General features: G+C 42.9%; 1 protein-coding gene across 1 annotated transcript in view; it reads left to right on the forward strand.

The window, feature by feature from the left end:
* The window catches only part of METTL16 (methyltransferase like 16), a 137,785-nt gene that overhangs the window by 78,502 nt on the left and 43,897 nt on the right, over positions 1-15,386 (forward strand). Inside the window, exon 7 of the mRNA XM_030185901.1 lies at positions 10,648-10,717. Within this exon, the coding sequence (XP_030041761.1) occupies positions 10,648-10,717 (70 nt within the window). The remainder of the gene's footprint in view (positions 1-10,647; positions 10,718-15,386) is intronic.

The following is a 15,386-nucleotide window of genomic DNA, read 5'->3' on the forward strand; positions in this document are numbered from 1 at the left end:
TAAAATGCTCCTATTCCGCATTCGTGGAAATGCGTTCCTTGCTTCACCTATAATTCTTTCTGACATTCCATTTCCTGGGGCTTCTAACGTGCATATTCTTGGTGTAATTTTTGATGACCTAACCTTCCACCAGCAACTCTCATCTGTTACTAGTTGATCATTCTATCACCTAAAACTGATCTACTCTATTCAACGCTTACTTCAACCCTCTGCCTTTACAGTTCTTATTCATTCCCTAGTTATTAGTCAACTTGGCTATTGCAAGTCCCTGTACAAATCTATTATGACTAAGGATCTCTACTGTTTGCAACTTATTCAAAATACTGTTGTTAAACTAATATATGGTGCTCAGAAATTTGATCATGTTATACTGCTCCTGATAATCTCCCACTGGTTGCCACTTCCACAATGCGTTATCTATAAACTTTTGCTTCTAGTCTTCAAAATCAGATCTACTGGAGAGCTTGATTTCTTAACATATCTCCTTTCCCTATATGTCCCTGCATGCGCCCTTTGCTCATCGACCCAGCAACGTCAGTGTGCAAAATTGTTCATGCTAAAATTAGGCATTATATTTTTTCACTTTAGGGCCCTGAGCTCTGGAACCAGCTTCTGAACCATTTTAGAGTTCAGTCTTCCCTGGACCGCTTTAAAGCCAACCTGAAAATCTGTTTCAGATGGCGTTCCATTCACCCCCTTCACTGGCATTTTTGGACCCTGAGAGATTCCCTACCTAGTGTGTTCCTATCACAATATTGTAGTTCTTCCCTCTACCCCTTCTAGCCTGTCTGTCCCTTCTTCTTTTTTTCTTCTTCTCTTCTTCAGAGTGGAGGAGTAGCCTAGTGGTTAGTGCAGCAGACTTTGATCCTGGGGAACTGGGTTCAATTCCCACTGCAGCTCCTTGTAAAGCGCCAGACTGTTGCATATAGCTCAGGACTATTTGGGAATGTGCGGTTTATAAAAGTCCAGATTAGAGAAATGCATAGAATAATATTTAATATCCGTATTTATAATCCGCCTTTTCAAGCAAAAAGTTGTACCATTAGTGTTTAATTATGTATGAAATACCATTCCATCACATGTCTATAATGCATGTTCATGCAGCTCCCCATGCATATATTTTTTTTGGTTTGGTTACATTTGTACCCCGCACTTTCCCACTCATGGCAGGCTCAATGCGGCTTACATGGGGCAATGGAGGGTTAAGTGACTTGCCCAGAGTCACAAGGAGCTGCCTATGCCTGAAGTGGGAATCAAACTCAGTCCTTCAGTTCCCCAGGACCAAAGTCCACCACCCTAACCACTAGGCCACTCCTCCACTGTTGCTACTATTTGAGATTCTACATGGAATGTTGCTATTCCAACATTCCATATAGAAATCGGCCCTTGCAGATCACCAATGTGGCCGCGCAGGCTTCTACATGGAATGTTACTAGTGGAATAGCAACATTCCATGTAGAATCTCCAATAGTAGCAACATTCCATGTAGAATCTCAAAGAGTAGCAACATTCCATGTGGAATCTCAAATAGTAGCAACAGAACCTCAAATAGTAGCAACATTCCATGTAGAATCTCCAATAGTATCTATTTTATTTTTGTTACATTTACACCCCGCGCTTTCCCACTCATGGCAGGCTCAATGCGGCTTACATGGGGCAATGGAGGGTTAAGTGACTTGCCCAGAGTCACAAGGAGCTGCCTGTGCCTGAAGTGGGAATTAAACTCAGTTCCCCAGGACCAAAGTCCACCACCCTAACCACTAGGCCACTCCATATTGATATTTCAAAAATTGTATTGGCACGTGTGCTGAAGTGCTGTTCTGCATATTAAGCGGTATTGGTATTGCTAACATTAACATAACAGAATAGCATTTCAGCATATTCACTGATGTATGTGCATGCAACTCCAAGGGCTGCTGATAATTTTTTTGTGTGCAAAATATTTGCTGCTAGTAAACACCAATTTGCAAACATACTTGTTGTGTTCCTCTTCTGTTAGCACACATTTTTTTTTAAAATTTATTACTTATTAATATTATCCAATATTTTACAAGACAATCCTCTTGTTCAGGAAAAGTATCTAATAATCTACAAATTATGTAAAAATAATAAAACAGGAAAAAAAAAAAGTGAAGCTTAAGCTTCTCATTAACAGGAAAACTATACTCAAGTCCATACATGTGATCCAAGATTTCAGGAAAATACTGGAGACAAATTATCTAAAGGTTAATAAAAAAAAAAAAGGAAATTATACAAATGCTGTTAAGTAGAGCAAACACTTGTAATTAACGCTTATCCATTTTCACTGAGGTTATGAGTGAAGATACATGAGACGGCTCTGTAAATACATATTTTTTATCCCTAAACCTTATTATACACTTGCAGGGGTATCTTAAAAAAAAGGTACCCCCCAAGTGTAAAACTTCAGGCCTAAGGAGCAGGAATTGTTTCCTTCGTCGTCGTGTCTCCTTAGAGACATCAGGAAAAAGTAAAACTTTTAAACCCAAAAAGGGTTTCTTTATTTCGGAAAATGAGACGAAAGATCCAATTCTTGTCTGGTAATAATGCAACCGTAGCCACCAATGTAGCTGCAGTTGCTAATTCAGTATCAGAAGTCTCAAGCAAGAGAGAGACATTCATCGGAGGTTCCTTTCCCAGGAATATAATAAACCATAGTCATTGGTGGTAAGTTCTGTTCAGAAATTAGTACATTTTCACGCATATAGCGTTTCAGCATATCCGTAGGAGCAACATTTTGAAGTCTAGGAAAATTGACAAATCTTAGGTTATGATTTTTAGTGTAATTATCAAAGGTTTCCATTTTATCTCTAAGACTCGTCAAATCTTTCATCATAGTAGGTTGTATCGTTTCAAGCTTCATAATTCTCTGATCCAAGTTAACAAATTTCCCATTCAATTCTTTAATCTGTTCCTCTTGTACCCCCAAATTACTTTCCAGAGATTTAATTTTAGGCTGGACATCATTTATCTGCTTAAGGAAAACTTGTCCTAAGTTGGAAACCAAGTCCCACAAAGCTTCTAATGTCACATCTTTTGGTCTAGTCCTAAATTCTTTAGGAAGTTCAAACCTTACAGGCTGGTCTCGGTCCTCACTCTGCTCCCTCAGCTTCTCTCCCCTCAGTTTGCGACGTTTCCATGGGCAAACTGCTCTCCAGTCCCACCTCTGTAGTAAGGGAGGCTTCGATTCGGCAATCTTCTGGGCCCCTAACCTCTGCGGGAGTGGACCCCGTCGAATCCAGGAGGAAAGAACTGGCGCCAATCGGCTGGGGAGGGGGGAGTGCGTTCGGCGGGGCTGAGAGTCACTTCAAAGCCAGAGAGCGCCGAAATCTCCGTTTCGCCGGCGCGTACTTCTGGAAGCAAACCGCCGTCGCGGTGAACTCCCTGCGATCTCAAGTAACGATCCATCAGACCAGGTAGTGAGGGAGTTAGCGGGGAAGCCCTACCCGCTAGTCTCCCTCTTCGTTTCGGCATTTCTTTTTTTAGGAGCGTGAGTCGCAGCAACCTAACAGCTTGCGGCCATCTTGGATCTCCAGCTTGCCTAGCACACATTTTTTTTTTTGTGCACGGTTTGCATGCTATTTGGTTAGCAAACTTTTTTTTTTTTAATTTATGTTTGCAAGGTAATTGTATCTTACCCTTCCAGACATTCTTTGTGTTAAGATTGTATCTATTCCTTTGTGTTTTTGCCTTGTGAAGTCTCTCTATTTTGAGTTTATATTTGTTTTGTTTCCCCTCTCTGCTTTAATTTATTTTCTTTTAAACTACATATATATTTTTATAGGCAGTTTATCAAATAAAATTTCACATCAGCCGCTGTGTATCTGTAGGTTCTGAAAAGGCTTCTAGAACCTTTAATGGCAATTCAATAATTTGGGTACCTCCATTTATGTGTGCTAATTGTATAAGAGTGTCTGTGTGCCAAGATGCCATTATGGAATACTACCAAAAACTTGAATGGGTGTGCCTAAATGTAGGCATGAAATGTATGCCAGGTCAATGGCAGACATAAATGGGTGTGCCTAAATGCCCCTTTTGATATGCATAACCTCTATTATTGTATGAGTTACACATGTAGGTTGGAGACATGCCTGTGCCCATGCACTACCCACGTGTACACCTGTCTAGAATAGCACATAGTGCACTTACATGTGTAGCTGCCAATTTTGGGGCCTTTGACATGTATTATGTAAGCTTTTTACTTCCCCATGTCTTTTTAGAGGTTTGTGCTTGATCCACTTGCAGGCCGAGGTTGAAACTCAAAATGACGTTTAAAATTCCAAATATATAGCTTCTCAGTTAATTAGAAGGTGGGCTTTCATATGCCACCTTCTATTTTTAATTCGGAGTAATTTTGTATTTTTAGAGTCTTTGCGTAACCAGGCAACATTTAAAAGTATGTACTTTCTTGATTTTCTGTGGGAGTGAATCTAAACAGAAAATAAACATTTTTTTAAAGTTTTTGATACTGTAGATGTGACCGATATTTTAATATTAAATATTTAATTTGTTCTGATATGTAAAGGACTGAAGTATTTTAAATGGGAACTTTGACCCCAGCTAGGCATTTAGTAATTTGCATTTGTGAGCTGCCTGTGTGTCAGGCGAGGGGGGACATGGGAGTCGAGATTCCCCAGGGCCCGGCCTATCTCTCAGGGTGGATAGCCATGGGTGGGCCAGGGTGGACCCAGACCCATTTACTTTGGGGTCAGGCCCATCTGAAATCAGTGCTCCGTAGGCATAGCTGGTGGGGATCCCCAAGCTCCGCCAGCCGGAGATCTCCTCCTAGTAGGAAGAACACTTACACCCTGTTCAACCAGCAGTGTCGCTGAGCCAGAGCCGATACTGCTCTACCCCTCACGCATGCTCAGTTTGCATGCATGTGCAGAGGCTGGCCACGTCAGTGGTTCCAGGACACTACCACCAGCTGCGCAGGGTGTAAGGGTTCTTGCTGCCGGGAGGAGATCTTCAGTTGGCGGGGCTTGCGGATCCCCACCAACTCAGGTATTTCTTTTCATTTGATTGAGGATGGCGGAGAAGAGCACCGGAAGGGGGCCGAGGAGGGCAGCAAAGAGATGAGTTTGCGGTCCACCCTCTTTGAGCTCAGGCAGGGGGCAGCGGTTGCCTGAGTGGCACAGGGCGGCTGTGGCTCCTCTGTCTCAGTACCGGCTCTGTCTCTCAGCGGCCCTGCTTCTGAGTCTTATTCTTTGTGCTGCACTGGTGAGAAATCAGTTTCGATTACTTCTTTTGTTCTTGCTTTGTCAAACTGGGGCATTTTTTGTGATTTTGTCAGCTTTACATAAGTAATGAATGTTTTGCTCCTACAGGGGGATATAAGGAGGCTTTGTGATTTGAAGTACAAGTGGAGGAGTGGCCTAGTGGTTAGGGTGGTGGACTTTGGTCCTGGGGAACTAAGGAACTGAGTTTGATTCCCGGCACAGGCAGCTCCTTGTGACTCTGGGCAAGTCACTTAACCCTCCATTGCCCCATGTAAGCCGCATTGAGCCTGCCATGAGTGGGAAAGCGCAGGGTACAAATGTAACAAAAATAAAATAGATACTATTGGAGATTCTACATGGAATGTTGCTACTATTAGAGATTCTACATGGAATGTTGCTACTATTGGAGATTCTACATGGAATGTTGCTACTGTTGGAGATTCTACATGGAATGTTGCTATTCCACTAGCAACATTCCATGTAGAAGGCTGCGCAGGCTTCTGTTTCTGTGAGTCTGACGTCCTGCACGTACAACATTCCATGTAGAATCTCAAATAGTAGCAACAGTGGAGGAGTGGCCTAGTGGTTAGGGTGGTGGACTTTGGTCCTGGGGAACTGAGGAACTGAGTTCGATTCCCACTTCAGGCACAGGCAGCTCCTTGTGACTCTGGGCAAGTCACTTAACCCTCCATTGCCCCATGTAACCCACATTGAGCCTGCCATGAGTGGGAAAGCGCAGGGTACAAATGTAACAAAAATAAAATAGATACTATTGGAGATTCTACATGGAATGTTGCTACTATTAGAGATTCTACATGGAATGTTGCTACTATTGGAGATTCTACATGGAATGTTGCTACTGTTGGAGATTCTACATGGAATGTTGCTACTGTTGGAGATTCTACATGGAATGTTGCTATTCCACTAGCAACATTCCATGTAGAAGGCTGCGCAGGCTTCTGTTTCTGTGAGTCTGACGTCCTGCACGTACAACATTCCATGTAGAATCTCAAATAGTAGCAACAGTGGAGGAGTGGCCTAGTGGTTAGGGTGGTGGACTTTGGTCCTGGGGAACTGAGGAACTGAGTTCGATTCCCACTTCAGGCACAGGCAGCTCCTTGTGACTCTGGGCAAGTCACTTAACCCTCCATTGCCCCATGTAACCCACATTGAGCCTGCCATGAGTGGGAAAGCGCAGGGTACAAATGTAACAAAAATAAAATAGATACTATTGGAGATTCTACATGGAATGTTGCTACTATTAGAGATTCTACATGGAATGTTGCTACTATTGGAGATTCTACATGGAATGTTGCTACTGTTGGAGATTCTACATGGAATGTTGCTACTGTTGGAGATTCTACATGGAATGTTGCTATTCCACTAGCAACATTCCATGTAGAAGGCTGCGCAGGCTTCTGTTTCTGTGAGTCTGACGTCCTGCACGTGCGTGCAGGACGTCAGACTCACAGAAGTAGAAGCCTGCGCGGCCACATTGGTGATCTGCAAGGGCCGACTTCTACATGGAATGTTGCTAGTGGAACTCTGGGCAAGTGACTTAACCCTCCATTGCCCCACGTAAGCCGCATTGAGCCTGCCATGAGTGGGAAAGCGCAGGGTACAAATGTAACAAAAATAAAGTGGTTGGGATCCTTAGTGGCTATTAGGGAGGGGGGACGTGGGTGAGATCATGGGTGGAGATTCTTCTTTATTCAATGTATGGTTACTTCTGAGTTGCCATGAGGGCTGTCAGAGTTTTTAGGTGAATAGTAATGGGAAGGGGATGGGTTAATATGACCAGAAATGGCTTTAGGATTGTGGTATGAACCTTTTAAATATGTTTGTATAGATTTACTATATTTGGATTGTATTCGTTGCATTTTTCTTTATTCAATAAAAAGTCTAAACATCAAACAAATAGGAGAAAATATTTTTTCACTCAACACATAGTTAAGCTCTGGAACACCTTGCCAGAGAATGTGGTTAAAACAGTTAATATAGTCTGGTTTAAAAAAAGATTTAGGCAAATTCCTGGAGGTAAAAGTCTATAAACTGTTAAGGTAGACCCGGGAAAAACCACTGTTTATCCCTGGTAGTAGGTAGTATGTAACCTTGCTACTTTTGGGGATTCTGCCAGGTACTTGTGACCTGGTTTGGCCACTGTTAGAAGCAGGATTCATGGCTAGATGGATCTTCGGTTGACCCAGTGTAGCAGTTCCTATGTCTTGTATGCAGTAGACTGCTTGTTGGCTGCTAGATCGGTAGTGGCAATATATTGAAAGAGAGCCACCCTACTGTCATAAAAAGAATGGTTGACAAAGATGTTCCAAGCCAGCTAGAAGAATTTGGGGGGGGGGGGGGGGGCGGGGGGAGAGGAAAATCTTCTTTCCATGCAGGAAGATTTAATTTGGCAAGTAAGAAGGGGAATAGAGAGGAGGAGGAGGAAGGTTGATGATGATATTTCTATGTTTGATAGATTACAGAACTTCATGTTTACTGTGTGGAGGTCAGTTGTCACATGGCCTGTCTTGTAGTTTTAAATGCTAATAAAAAGATTAAACAGCCATGACAAGAAATGTTCTTCTTCTAACAGTTCTGATGATATAAATGTAATGCTGTATTCATAACTGCCTAAGTACAACAGTTTTTTTCATTTAACTCTGTTGCTACTTTATTTCCTATCTCTTCTGCATGTTCGAGCTCTTCAGGGACAGAAAAATACCTTCCCTACCTGAATGTACACCGCGTTGATAGTTTTCGGGCTTGCAGGCGGAATATACAAAAATTAATTTATATGAGCTGGGGGACAAAATTCAGACATGAAAGCCAGTATGTTCAAGATGCTATTCTATCCTATATAACCTATTTAAAAAAAAAAAAGCCGTATTAGGCGCAAGAGGCTTACATACAAACACAATTATGGTTTATCTTTTTTATTGAAGACAAATTCTCCTGTACAACAAAAAAATACTAAGCGATAGTTATACACTCAGATTTGTAAGTCTATATCACAACAGGAATAAAGAACATCAACCATGTCCACAACTTAATACAGTTTTTAATAAATTCCCCTCCCTCCCTTTTACAATCCCTCCCCCTCCCCTTTCTTATGCATTGCCTGGGAAACTGTTAAAAGTTCAGCAACCTACTCCTGGTGTCAGTGTATCTAACAATGGGTGCCAAGTATCTAGAAACTGCAGACCAGGTCCAGAGTTAAAGTCATGCACCCCCATCCTTTCGACTCTCAACAGCAGGATCATACGTGTCCGCCACTGGGAATAGGATGGATAATTATAGGATACCCACTCCGACAGGATCACTTGCATGGCAACTACTATGGTTTTGTGCACAAAAGTTGTAAATCCTTTCGGTATTGGTCGGACGAGTACAGGGTGGCCCAGCAACAAACCTGGGTCATATTTCCACCTGGTCTGCCAAATATGAGACACACAATGTACTAACTGCTTCCAATAGCTGACAATGCCCCTGCACCTCCAGAGCATATGCCCCAGAGAGGCTCCAGGCTCCTTACATTTGGGACACTCCCCCTACGGAGAGATCCCCATATGGAAAGCCCTCCTAGGAGGAATGTACAGTCTAAGTGCCACTTTGTACTGAGTTTCCCAGTGCGAAACCATAGAAGTGTGTTTCCTCAAAGTCAAAACATGAGTTTTCAACTGAGATATTGTAAAATCCATCGGAATGTCCTGCTTCCACTGGGATAACAACTTAACATAACCAGGTTCTTGCACTGTGTCTCTAATGTGCCTGTGGTAAAACCTGAGCGGCACTTGCTGTTGTGCTGCTAAGGAAAATGCTGAGGACAACCACAATTATATTATAAAATTACATATGCAGTGGTCCAGTTTAGGAACAATTAAAAATACATGCTGGTAAATCTGGCAGAGTAAATTAAACAAACAGTAGCCCAAAAATTGTAATACATTCATATTGTACAGCCAGTAACACACGTGGTCTCGGTATCAATCAAGAACCAGCTTTGCGGGAATGTATGCATTCTCCACATGTGAAGATGGGAACTCTCTAACTCAGGAGTGGGCAACCTTGGTCCTAGAGGGCTGCAACCCAGTTTGGTTTTATTTGCATGCACTGCCTCCATTGTATACAAATAGATGTCGTGCGTATTCATTGGAAAAATCCTGAAAACCTGACAAGGTTATGGCCCTCAAGGACCAAGGTTGGCCACCCCTGCTTCTTACTCCCCTCTCCCAAACCCCAACAAAGTGTTTCCATCAAGCAGATTACATAACTTTCTAAGCAACAGCTCATTTAATAATTTTATGTAGGTTTCAGTCATTTTTACCTAATCCCTGTTCAGTTACTGGAATTGGAGAAGACAAGTCTAGCTATGGTGATCTAGCAGTTGCTATTCACTTTGTTGCTATGGTGAATTCTTGGCTGACGTGCCAAAATCTCATCTATGATCAATATTTATTCATTTTTAAAACTTCTATACCACTTACCGCCTAAACGGCTAACATAATGACACACATTAAAAAATAATAATATACAAACATCAAACAGAAAGTACTGCTATATACATAACTCGATATCAAAGTACTGCCATATACACACTCCATTAATACAGTTCAGCAACAATAATCAAGCAAGTAAGGCCTGACCCAAAAAAACTATGTTTTCAACAATTTCTTAAATTGCAAAATACTCGCACCTAAGCACAGCTGACCAGGTAATGCATTCCACATTAATGGTCCCGTTTTTGAAAATACTGAAGCTCTCGTTGCAGCATAATACATGGTTTTAACCTTCTCTCAGTACCATAATGTCTCGTACAAGAGTAGTAAATGCAAGTAGCCAGCTGTACTGTAATTTTGCAGGCCAAATCTAGACAGAAATCATGGTAGGCCTACTTGGTCAAGTCTCGTAACTGGACGTAGCCTCTTGTAAACCATAGATTGGATATGTGCAGAAACCTCTGTGGCCTGACATTTCAGCACAGAATGACTGGTGTTTACCAGACCATTAGCAGATAAAAAGGATATTTTTAAATTTTATAATAGGGCAGGAAAGTGCATATTTTTAGCTTGAGCAGTAAAGATACATTGGCAGCAATGCGTCTTGATAAAATACTAGTACAAAGCCAGGAGAAGTCGCACCTACAAAATTTTTAGTTACTTGCTAAATCTTTAAAGGCTCCTTTTACAAAGCTGCGGTACTGATTCCCGCGTGGCATATGCAACGAAGCCCAAAGGAATTGGAATAATTGGAATGGGCTTCATCACATTTGCTGTCCTGGGAATCACTACTGTGGCTTTGTAAAAGGAGACCTAAATTAGTAAGCAAAAATTTGGTTAGACAGACACGTTGGCTTTCCTTGAATATGCGCAGATTGTTTTCAAAATCTAATTCCCTTTTTTATGATTTGCAGTTGGTACAGCTGTATGTTGGGGAAGAAATGCAGTTTGGCTCCTTTGAAGGAAGAGCTCCGAATACAAGGGGTAAGATTTGTTGCTGTGTGGTTCAAATTCACTGTGTATAAAAACAATTCATTTTAAAAAGCAGAATATCCTAAATGTGATACCACCACGTTTCAGCGATTAGAAGGCAGTTTATGTAGAAATGTTCCTGTTAAAAGCTCTGGTATTCAAAATAATATCAAACAACTGCATACACAGACAACAGTTTAGGCGGTCATTGTGGGATGGATCATTGTCAAACAATTTATCAGGGTGACTTAGCAGGTACTTAGGAAAAATGGGGGTTATAGAATTGCTGTCTCCCTCGGTGAGTAAAAATACCTGCACTGTTTCACAGCAGAGAGGGTGGAGTTGTAACATCTCATACAAACTAACCTCCATGCATAGTTTCAACCATGGACTTTGTTCCTGCTGCAAAGCAGTTTCAAAGTCTCTGGTTACTTGTAGACCTGCAACATGTCTGCCCAACTACTAAATAAAGAAAAAAAAATCCTTATATGGCAGACTGACCCTTCCCGGTGCATCCCAGGATGTGGAGATGGATGCCACCATTTTTCAAGATGATAATGCCGCAGGCAGGAGAAAATGGGCATCATTCCTTCCTCTTTGAGGTACAGTGGTCCAGAAGGACTGGAAAAGTGGTTTGGGGGAGGGGTGGAGATGCCAGTAGACATTAGGGAGTTTTTGTCAGGTTGAGTCAGTTGGGGAGGGAGGGGGCCACTAGACACCAGGGCTTTTTAAAGTCATTGAGGGGGGAGGGGGTTGGGGTGCTGCTAGACACGAGAGAGTGGGGTTTTTTTATGTTTTGTTTTTAATTGCTTAACATACCACCACATCTAAATAAAGCTCGCACTGGTTAACAAATAAAAACAATTTATATAGAAAAAGAAAGGAACTCCAGGGGTAGATAGGAAAGGAGCAATCAGTCGAGAGCAATAAACACACCGAAGGGACACAAGTCACTGTCTGTGCACAGGATGACCTGGCACCTACCACTAACCCGTCCAAAGTGTAAAACCGAAGACAAGAGTAAAGAAGTGAGTTTTAAGAAGCGATTTAAGAGTGGTAAGAAGCGACTTAAGAGCAATTTAAAACATGAGAAAGAGTTCAGACCTCAGAAGGGGGAGGAGGGAAATCATTCCAAAGTTTTGGAGAAAGGAAGAAAAACGCAGTATGCTATGTTGATTCGTAATGGGCCTGTTTAGGAGAGGGCAGGACAAGGGAACAGAGAGCGCGGGTAGGGTTATAGGGAATTACAAGCGATGACAGATAAGCCGGGGAACTGGAATTAAGGGTTTTATGGGTAATGCACAGAATTTTAAACCAGACCCAGAATTTGACAGGAAGCTAGTGCAATGATGTTAGCAGCGGAGAGGCAAAATCAGTTTTCTGGGTCTTGCAGAAGAAGCGGGTAGCAACGTTTTGAAGACTATGTAGACGGCAGAGTTGAGAGGCTGGTAGGTCTAGATAGGCAACATTGCAGTAGTCTAGACGTGAGATTACAAATGCGTTTACCAGAGTATGTAACAAAGTGAAACTCAGGAAATTCAAGATAGACCGAAGGCGACGGAGGGAAAGAAACCTGAGTTGGAGAACTTAAGAGATCTGGGAATTGAAAGAGAGAGCAGAATACAAGATGACACCTAGGTAGCAAAAGGAGTCGACAGTGGGAATTGGGGACTCAAAATGGAAGGGAACCAAAGAGAGGGTTTGGAGAAGGGCCCAGCGATCCAGCAAGTGACTGTTTTTGAGGAGTTGAGAACAAGGTGGTGATCAGAAAGCCATTGAGAGACAGCAGCTAAACACAATTGGAGATGGCTAACGTTAGGCTGGAAAGGGGATATGGAAAAGATCAAAAGAATGTCATCGGCGTATATGACAAATTTGGATCAAGGTGGCCAGAGGGCTGAGAAAAATGTTGAAAAGAAGAGGTGAAAGTATAGAACTCCATGGAACCCCATAGGGTAGAGGAAAGTCTGAGGAGGAACATGAGGGGGTAGAGACGGAGAAGGATTGCCCTGAAATAAAGATAAACCAAGAAAGCACCATGCCCGAAAGTCTGATAGTAGCGAGGCAAGAGAGAAGAAGAGAGTGGTCAACAACAAGGTCGAAAGCGCAAGAGAGATCCAAAGAGACAATGAGAGAGATATTGCATGCGTCCAAAGAGGAGTGAAGTTCGAGGTGTTTAAGTAGGGGAATTGACAGGTGATCTGACTGGGAGATGGGGGGAGAACTGGGCCAATGCAGACCACCGGCAACTTTTTTTTTTTCTTTGAATGTCACCCTTCCTGTCGGTGTCTGAACCAATCACAGCTCAAATACTGACATATGAAGACTGACTTCGCAATGAGCTGCAGAAAAACACGGCAGTAATGTGCACGCTCATTGCTTATAGCATGCTGTAGTATTTTGGGTTCTGTAATTTTGCAGTAGAAGTGGTGTGTTGAGCTAGCTGTACCATGTGTGCTTTCGACCTGGTGGACTATGAGGTGGTGTTGGCTATCTTGGACTATTATGGCATAGGCAGTACAGTATTGGAGTGGTTTGGAGGGTTCTTGAAAAATAGAAGTTAGAGAGTTAAAGTGAAGGGAGTTTTGTCTGAAAAGTGGACCCTGAGTTGTGGTGTCCCTTAAGGGTTCCCCATATCACCAATTTTGTTTACTTTGATGATGACCCCCTTAGGACGAAGGCTTTTTAGACATAACTTCTGATTTGCTAATCTGTGCTGATGATATTACAATGTATATCCCTTTTGACGGTGAGCTCCTGAGTATAGTTTCTCTTATTAGAAGAGGATTAGATATATTAGAAGAATGGGCAGTGACTTTCAAGTTAAAACTGAATTAAGGAGAAAACTAAGCTTTTAGTTTTTAGTTCTTCTTTTAACCCCATTATTGATAAAGATCGATGGAATGGTATTTCCTTTGGAGTCTAGAATGAAAATATTAGGGGTAGTTTTTGATAACTATCTCTCATTTGAATTTCATGCCTGGGAGGTAGCGGGCAGAGTTTTTAAGGTGCTTTGGAAGCTGAGACTCAAAGAGGGATATTCTATATATGACGCCTAAAAAATCGGCGCTGAGACTAAGCGTATTCTATAATCGGCACTTAAATCTAGGCATCAATTATAGAATACGCTCAGTTGGTATTTCAGTGCCTAAATGTACACTCATCCATTTATACCCATAAAAACATGACATAAATCTCAGCATGTAGATGTAGGTGCACTGGGCCATATTCTATAACTAGGTACCTAAATTTTGGAACACCCACGAAATACCCATTTCCCCGCCCATAACATGCCCCTTTTTGCCTGCATGTGTTAGAAGTTCGGCGCACATTGTTACAGAATACGCTTAGCGATTTGTGTGCCTAAATTCTAATCGCTGCCAATTAGTGCTCATTATTGCTTAAGTGCTGTTATCAATGCTCATTAGCTTATTAAGCTTGTTAAATTTACACGCATTGTTATAGATTCCATGCCGATTTTGGCTGCACTGAACTGTCTTTTAGGACGGGATGCTCCTTGGTCAGTCAGTAATCTCTGTCTCCAGCAAAGAGGATAGATGGTGTCTCAAGAGCTCCTGATCTCATCTGTTAGCAGTTCCTGTTCTGGGTCTCTCAGTTTGGTAGAGCTATGGGGTGTGTGGCTGAGCAGTGCCGCCTTTAGGTGGTTCACATAGTCACCCCAAGTCCCTCCCCCACTGGGCTGCCCTCTCTAGCCCTTCTCCATTCTCCTTTCTCATTAAACCAAACAAAAAAAAGAGCCTAGTGTTTGGTCAGTTTGTCAGCTCCCTCTGGCTCCTGGAGTGATGCTGATGCTCCCAGTATCAGGGCTAAGAGTGGAGAGGGAAGCTGTGTTCCTGCAATGACCTTGGGAACAGAGGCGCCCCGGGGCGAGTGAGTTTGGTTTGCTTATTTTCTGGTCAGCTTTCGGTTGCGTTTTGTTTTCTTTTTTAGCGAACAGGTTGCAGGGGTGTTTGTTCCCTCTGCTTCCGCTGTGGGAAGCGGTGAGCAGCATCGGTTTAGGGTCCAGTCGACTGTGAAGACTCTCTTCAGTGTTCTGGGAGGCCCTTTATTTTTTCCTGTGTGTGAGTGAAGTGTGGGATGGTCGCTTTCATGTATCTGCAAGGGTTCCGTCTTGTTCACGCTCCAGCTAGGGATGGCGATGCCGGTAGCTATATCTCCTGTACTTCTTTCTGTGCCTTTCTACGGGGGGGGGGGGGGCATGTACTCCTTTTCCCCCAGGTTTCTTTCCTCTATTTCTTTAAAAAAAAAATTCGGAGTGAGTCGGGTTGGGTTGAGACCCTTTGGCCCTTCTTTCCTCCCTACTTTTTGTGGGATTTTGCTGGGCAGTCTGTGGCAGCTCTGCTACAGGAGAGCTTGGATGGTGGTACACTAATCCTAGTGCAGCCTGGTACTCCCGCCATGGTTGAGGTATCTTGTCATGCAGCCTTGCCTGGGTTTGTCACTACGCCTTTCCCGGGCTTCTGGTCTACACTTTTACACCTTCCATTGTTGCCTGGTGGAATTCTCTCATGGGGCAGCGTCTGCCTACTTGCTGCCCAAGTCATGTTGGGTGCAGTGACATCTCTGTAGCACCTTCCCCCTGTTTCCCCGCCTGGGCAGAGACAGTGGAGTGGCCTAAGAAATTGCCTGGGGGGCAACAGTCCCCACATGGCTGTGCTGC

The sequence above is a fragment of the Microcaecilia unicolor genome, chromosome 13 (assembly GCF_901765095.1).
Source record: "Microcaecilia unicolor chromosome 13, aMicUni1.1, whole genome shotgun sequence".
In the NCBI taxonomy this organism is placed as follows: Eukaryota; Metazoa; Chordata; class Amphibia; order Gymnophiona; family Siphonopidae; genus Microcaecilia; species Microcaecilia unicolor.